The sequence below is a fragment of the Tribolium madens genome, unplaced genomic scaffold (genome assembly GCF_015345945.1).
Source record: "Tribolium madens isolate multiple individuals breed KSU strain unplaced genomic scaffold, Tmad_KSU_1.1 Scaffold_71;HRSCAF=194;Tcas5.2_LG6, whole genome shotgun sequence".
NCBI lineage: Eukaryota > Metazoa > Arthropoda > Insecta > Coleoptera > Tenebrionidae > Tribolium > Tribolium madens.
In genome coordinates this window covers 6,393,679-6,401,513 of record NW_025401041.1, presented here as the reverse complement: position 1 = coordinate 6,401,513, position 7,835 = coordinate 6,393,679, and the positions used below count along the sequence as shown (strand labels likewise).

The following is a 7,835-nucleotide window of genomic DNA, read 5'->3' as shown; positions in this document are numbered from 1 at the left end:
AGTAATTTTCTAATTCAGTATTAAGAATTAATTTATTTTTTTAATTCCTTATCATTATGTCGTCAAATACTATGTCAAATACATATTATGTCTCACAGTTATTTACATAATTTTTTTCATAATAAAATAAATAATTCTCATTATGTTATTAGTGTTAGGTATTACCTAGTTTGTCAGGCAAAACGATAAATTTGATAAACCTTGATCTCAATCCTTTAAATTATTTTTTATGATGTGGAGTTCTCCTTATTTTTATTATTTTGATCTTTTACTTGATTTGCTACAAAAAATTTATCACAAAACGTGATCTACCACTATGATCGCATTTTAGTCTACAATATTTTTTTCTTGTCTTTTTTTTAACTTAATTCTGGTCAAAATAGAAAATTAAGTTGACAAAACCGAAAAACAAAGACAGGAGCAATTCGCAATGTTGCCATTCAAATTTCAAAGTTAGTTTGATCAAAAATTTCATTATATTTATAAAATGTTTACAATTCTTTTTATTAAACGGTACTATTTATAAACTCAAACAAAATCTTTTATGTTTGATGAAACGTGCGAAAGATAAGTCTTATCAATACAATGCGTATTGTGTTATTGGAGATGTATGTAGATACAATATCTATTGTGTTAATAACATCAGAAATTTTTTAATTCCTTTGATAAAGCAAATCAATCATAACAAGATGAAAATAATTAACGAAATAAGAAATAAAAAAAAAATAAAAAATAAAAAATAAAAATAAATTCATTAATACTCATACTCGTATTAGTAGAAACAAAAACTCTGTGATTGTTTTTTTTATTATGAAAGTTATATAAGACATTTATCTAAATTGATTTTTTAATTTTTGGTTTTTAATATTACCAAAAACTAGAGAAGTGGAAATGCTATTACTTTTGCAATTACGTTGGCAACATTGCAAAGCATAAAAAAGTATTATTCAACGTTGCCAACTTAACTTCAAAGCCACGGGCAACTCAATCAGAAATTTCATTGAACGCATGAGACAATAGTAAATATAATCAATGCAGATTGTCCTTATTTTGTATTTTCAAGATGCGCGAATTTTTTTAACATTAATATTAAGAGCAGAAACTTATAATGTACGTGCGAAAGATTAGATAATTTCTATAGTTATCATTGTTATAATAAGAAAAGACTTTATTATTATTTTTGTTACTATATCTGATTAAATCTTAAATTTTAATGGTAATATCACATTATTACATAAATGTGTCATAACCTAAAATAGCGCCATCTATTGGATTTGAAACCGCTTACGCACCAAAAACCTTAACATTAGACAACCAAAGCCTCAATAACACCATTATAATCGTAGATATAAATCTTGCAACTGTGTTGGGTTCATTAAATGGTAATAAAAGTAAAAATTGATAAAAAAATCAATCTTTTTCCCCCAAATTTCAACATACCTGAAACGTATCCCTTCACCCTTGAAGCACTGTGGGTCAGAAATAGTCTCTAGGTCCGGTCGCAAGCCCATTATTCTCTCATTAATCATGTTTCTGAAAAAAATCATTAAAATTTAAAATTGAGATCTTGAGGTTATGGTTTTGCTACTCACAATAGTGTCTTAAAACTATTCATCTTGAAGTTTGAGCACTTGACTAAATATGGCACTTATTTAAACAAAAACTAGACTTAATTACGGCGTCAAAAACATAAAAAAAATATATTTATATTTATAAAATTTATTTTGAATAAACAATGGTGTCACCATTAGAAAAACCTGTAATACCGACTAAGTAGTTTAATTGTTTGTTTCTTAATTAATTTTTTGACTACTTACTTGAACCAAAATACCCTCAACTAATGAGACCAACATAATTCGTATAACTAAATATGTATTTAAAAAATTAATAGTGTGATTAGTGCGTCGTTGGCGCCAGCATTACAGCGGCCTATAATATCGACATGATTTAAATTTTTGTTTTATTTTTTAATTAATTCGAATTATTTTTGTGCAATAATCTTAATTGATTTTAATATTTATGTTTCGTAGTCCCAATAGTACGTCTATTATTTGTGTTTGTGACTCGGCTAATTAATTTTTTAAATCGAGGTTATGTATTAGCAAGCTTATCACTTTTTGGCTTATCACAATTCAAATTTATTATTTCATTTGGAATAAATTACGATTTTGTGCCTTTTTTGGGCAAGTAATTACGCCGGGCCAGGGCGGGCCCAAATCCCAGTAATAAAAATATTAATTAACCTCGTTTTGTCACGAGTTTTGAAATGGTGTTAAAAAATTGCAAAACGACAAAATGAGGGGTCCCCGAATAAAAAAAACCATAACAATTGACAGTAATCGTCCTTCAATTGACACAAAACAACTCTAACCTAAGATCGGTTCGAAAAACGATTTATCCTCCCACAAGGTCTGTAATCAAATGACCCCAAGTAGTGTAGATGAAAAACACCGTGTAAAATCATCATAATTGTGATAAAGTTTTGTTTCTGATAATGTGATAAGGCGTTACGTCATTTTAAATGTCATTGTCAATTTTGGTGGACAGGACCGGTCCGGGATATTTTCAGGCCCTAATTATGCCGTGTCATTCAATGACCAGGGTCACCTTTGGCCACCTCGCAGATTTACCACAAAAACCTAAAGTGATTACTAAAACAAACTTGATAATAAATTACGAAAAAGTGTCAGTGGTGTGGAAATGGTGACCTTGGGGGGGAATCACTAAACTTGATTCGCTTCAGTTTGCTATTTCGCACCGATTCGATCACACCTCAAGGTTTAGCGACTCTTAATTAATTTCTTTAAAGTGTTTGTAGAAAAAACAGTGTATAACATCGTATAAATTTTAATTTGATAAGAGTTATCGAGCCAGACAACAATGAAGCAAATTGCACCAATTACGATTTAATTGTTCCTTAAACCGTCTCAGAGTGGGGCTACTTATCACGTATTAATAAAAATTAGTGTGATTAGCGCACATTTGTATCTTTTTCAAGTGTGCCACGCTATTTGAAGATAAAACTATCGAAATATCGGTCAGTCATCGCCTGCTCGCCGGAATGTGTGAACCTCCACCATGAAGAAAGACATTACGGACCTGAACGGGTAAGTCCCGAAACGGCCAATCACGCAACGCCATCTGTCGCTCGCTCCAGGCGCAAGCCGAGTCATTGAACGACCACAAAATTACATAATCGGTGAACCAAATAAAAGAAAACATCTTATCAATCACATGTTGCTCTTTCTTATCAAAAATACTTTCAACTCGTTAAATTGAGACTAGTCGGCTGTGATATGGGCGACGAGAAACGACCGCTAGTGTTGCGCAAAACTTACCGTTATGGCAGGTACGGACCTGTGCCCGATTTATTAATATACAGGGTGTTTCATGATTTCAGTGTGGTGGAAAATGGAATGTCGGCTGGGTTGAGTGTCAGAAGGCCGGTTTACCAACTCGAGGATTTGAACAGAGACACCGACTATGAAACACCGCACACTACATGTAATTTTATAAATTACGGGTAATTATAGGGAATTATTAATAATTATGTTCAGTTGCCCAGGATTGTGGGCGCAAATTCCGGGCTTGCCGACCATTTACTTGTCTCTACTACTCGATTCCGGTGCTCAAATGGCTCCCGAAGTACAGTTGCAAGAAAAACATCTTTGGGGATATTATAAGTGGGATCACGGTCGCCATCATGCACATACCGCAGGTATTTATCAGCGAGGGGGCTTATCAGTGCTTGTTAACTTCACTTACCTGTCTTATTTGTTTGTTTTATTAGTTTTGTGATAACAAATGCGTAAAAATGTGCTACTAGGAACGTGTTAAAGTTCATTGATAATGACATTTTATGAATAACAAATATGTTTTTTGTTAATTGATAAACGAGGATTTGGAACAAAACAAATATTTGGGGCACTTTTTTGTTGTTTGGGTTCTCTAATTTTCTATTTATTTAACTGAGATGAAGACAAACAATTAATTATTGGTCCTTCTAATTTGATATTTGAGAATCAAGGTTGCCAAACTACGATTTCAAAGACGCCAACTTGATGATTACAATCATTTACAGTCACCCTGTATATAAAAGTTTTGATTAATTTATGCCTAATTATCTGTTCATAGTTAATAAAATAGCTGACTCGACGTATGCAAATAAACTAATTGTTGTTTCACGTTTTTTACATTTGTAAATTGTTGTAAAATGTGACAAAAAGGTCAATAGATTAAAATTAATTAATGATAGTTGCTATGAGGTGAAAAATGATAAATTGAGAGTTCATCAACTCAAATGTAAAACTTTTGACATTTGTTGTTTTTTAAGGTTTGAAACTGAAATAAATGTTTGTTAAATAATCATTTTGATCGAGAAAAGAATTTCTTAACATTGATTATTTTCTGCCACATTATTTTCCAATTAAAAATACACCGCTAGAAAAAGATGGAACTATTTTTTCTCATTTGTGAACGTAGTTTGTCTCTTTTTACCGATGTACTTCTCAGATTTACCAAACTATAATTATCAATAATTGGACTTTGATGTATTTTTTGGAAAATTTTGAAGTTTATTGTGTGTTTCCAGTTCAGCCATTGCAAAAACTCAGTTTTAATTACTATGTAATGTTTTTTGTTGCAATTATTGTGTTTCTCAGTAATAAATAATTAATAATATTGACTTGCATATTATAACGGTTTTTAACATTATTTCCGATTATGGCTTTGGATAATAATTTATTAATTAGAAAATCACGAGTTTTTATCAAAGAGGTTTGCGACTTGGCTATTTTACTCAGAATACCGTGTTACATAGATATGGCAACAGCGTTTCAAAGTTTGACATTTGTTTTCCACATACTTTCTTTAAATTCAAATTCACTATAGTTTTTATTGTCAGTCACTACAGTAGAGGTCGGAAAATACAGGGTGTTCCAATGAAAACGAGCCAGTCCGAATATCTCAGAAACTAAAAAGACTGCAAAAACGCCGAAATAGGTCAATTTTGTTTTCGAGGGGGACATTTTTTGACGTTATTTTTAAAGCACCCCCAGTTTAACCCCCACGCACCCCAACTTTAAAAATTTAAATGGCACTACCCCACTTGTGGCACATCAAATGAAAGCTATTTTAGCAAGCTTTTCAAACCTTTTTACCAGAATTAAATTAGATCATCCATTTATGAGATACAGGGGGTTCTAATAAAAACGAACCAGAAAGAATTTGCAAAAAAAACGAAACAGGTTAATTTTGTTTCTAAAGGGACATTTTTACGCAATTTTAAAACCACCAACCACTAGTGATGCAAAAAATTAAAACACTTTTAAAATGCTCTTTAAAAGCTTTTTTCCAAAATGAATTTCGATACATAAGATATCGGCAAAAAAAACCTAATCTTTTAGCAGTCAGGACGTACAAAGGAACTTAAGAACTATACTGCTATTTTTTAGATACTTACATTAATAATTTTTTTAATTTTATTTATAAGAAACTTTATTACCCCTTGTCCTTTAGTACGATTATTTTGACAATAAAATAAGGCAATAAAAATAAGTTTCTTACAGCTCCAATACTACTTAGTAAGTTTCTTGTAATTTTTTTAACAGTTTTTGATAGAAGTAATTACTAATTAGAAACATTATCTTTTGCGAATATCTTATGAATAGATAATCCCACTCAACTTTAGAAAAGAGGTTCAAAGAACATTTTAAAAACACTTTTATTTGATCTGTCGCAAGTGAGTCGGTGTCATTTGAAATTCAAATTGAGGTAGAAAAAGTTAGAGAGTTAGTGGGGGTGCTTTTAAAATTGTGTCAAAAATGTCTTTTTTACAAACAAAATTAACCTGTTCCGTTTTTTTTTGCAAATTCTTTCTAGTTCGTTTTTATTAGAACACCTTGTATCACATGAATGGATGGTCTGATTCAATTTTGGTAAAAAGTTTTGAAAAGCTTGTTGAAATAGCTTTCATTTGGTGTACCACAAGTAGGGTAGTGCTATTTCAATTTTTAAAGTTGAGGTGTGTGGGGGTTAGGGGGTTACTGGGGGTGCATTAAAAATAACGTCAAAAAATGTCCCCCTCAGAAACAAAATTGACCTGTTTCGGCGTTTTTGCAAAGTCTTTTTAGTTTCGGAGATATTCGGGGTGGCTCATTTTCATTGGAACACATTGTATCCCTTGGTCGGGAAGTAATTCAAGTAAGACTACCGCGTGGACTCCAATCTCGAGGTAATGACATATTTTCCAACTCGATTGTAATATACTATTGAAACTGATAACAATTAAGTACATTTTTATTGTAATAAAATAATAATAATAATAATTTTGAGTATTTTTCCCCAGGGTATGGCTTACGGCCTCCTCGGAAACGTCCCCCCCGTCGTGGGCATCTACATGGCCTTCTTCCCCGTTCTCATCTACTTCATTTTTGGCACATCTCGTCACGTCTCGATAGGTTAAACTCGTTATTTTTTCTACAACCACAAACCTTCAAAAAATTTTTTTTTCTAATTCAGGTACCTTTGCCATCGTTTGTCTAATGACCGGTAAAGTGGTCAACCAATACAGCAGTATTGAAATCCTCCAAAACGGCACTGTAGTCACCACCCCATCCCCCAACCCCGAAATGCCACTCTACACCAATGTCGAAGTTGCGACAACAGTCACATTCGCAGTAGCCATGATCCAACTAGTGATGTATTTTCTCCGACTTGGAGTCGTCTCGACTCTACTTAGTGAAACTCTAGTGAACGGTTTCACGTGTGCTTCGGCTTTCCACGTGGTCTCATCACAAATCAAAGATCTGTTCGGGATTCCGATTAAGAAGCGACGAGGCAATTTCGGCTTCCCTTTGACGATTTATGACTCGATTTTCGCCTTGTCAAAGGCCAATCCCTACGCCTGTGGCATGACGGCGGTCTCCTGCGTCCTCCTCATTCTCAATAACGAAGTTTTGAAGGTGATTATTAAAAATATTTTATTAAAAAATAGTCAGAAATGAATTTTTTTAGCCCTTTTTGGCCAAGAAGACGAAAATTCCGTTTCCAATCGAGTTGTTGGCGGTGGTTTTGGGTACAGCCTCCAGCTATTTCTTCGAGTTGGACACGAAGTATGACATTTCGGTGGTGGGGCATATTCCGACAGGGTTTCCGGCCCCCACACCCCCGGCTTTTGCCCTCATGCCGGATATTTTAGTCGATGCGTTTGTCATAACGATGGTTTCGTACACAGTAACCATGTCCATGGCCTTGATTTTTGCAAGAAAGCTCTTCTACGAGGTGGATTCCAACCAGGAGTTGCTCGCCTTGGTGAGTGAAAGAAATACAAAAAAAAATTGTAAGAATTGTGCGAAAACAAGAACACCTTGTGTTTTTTTAACCACACACCGAATTTTCGTGAAATTCAGACACAAATGCAATTTGGGTAAAAATAAAATGTTTTGGAAGCAAATATTTTTTTAATTAGAATTTAAATAAGTTTGCGATTTTTAAAATTTAGATATTGTTTAAACCGGTATTAGTTTTGATCTTTTGCAACACGATGTTTTAAAAAACTCTCGATTGACATTTTTTAAATTTAAACATTTCTTCAACAACATTTTAAATGTTTTTTTGCAAGTCTTGAGATGTTTTAAGCCGGAATTTTTTGACATTTTCTTAGCCTCCCCAACTGTCTTTTGTAACACGATGTTTTGAAAAGTCTCAATTTAGATTTCTTAAATTTGAGTATTTCTATTAAAAAAAAATAAACGTTTTTTTTTTTGCAAATCTAGATATTGTTTAAACCGATATTTCTAGATACTTCCTTAGTCTCCCCCACTGTCTTTTGCAAC

At 32.9% G+C, this 7,835-nt stretch overlaps 1 protein-coding gene across 4 annotated transcripts in view; it reads left to right on the top strand.

The window, feature by feature from the left end:
• LOC123008581 (prestin-like) overlaps positions 1–7,835 on the top strand; it is a 15,965-nt gene that overhangs the window by 1,547 nt on the left and 6,583 nt on the right. Inside the window, exons 1-7 of one of the 4 annotated variants that reach the window (XM_044404453.1) lie at positions 2,237–2,409; positions 2,999–3,107; positions 3,401–3,504; positions 3,558–3,718; positions 6,347–6,458; positions 6,520–6,962; positions 7,015–7,311. In XM_044404453.1, coding sequence (XP_044260388.1) covers positions 3,079–3,107; positions 3,401–3,504; positions 3,558–3,718; positions 6,347–6,458; positions 6,520–6,962; positions 7,015–7,311 — 1,146 coding nt within the window. In that variant the 5' untranslated portion in view covers positions 2,237–2,409; positions 2,999–3,078. Of the gene's footprint in view, positions 1–2,236; positions 2,950–2,998; positions 3,108–3,196; positions 3,350–3,400; positions 3,505–3,557; positions 3,719–6,346; positions 6,459–6,519; positions 6,963–7,014; positions 7,312–7,835 lie in introns of those variants that run through there. The other 3 variants (XM_044404450.1, XM_044404452.1, XM_044404449.1) reach the window with 3 other exon arrangements.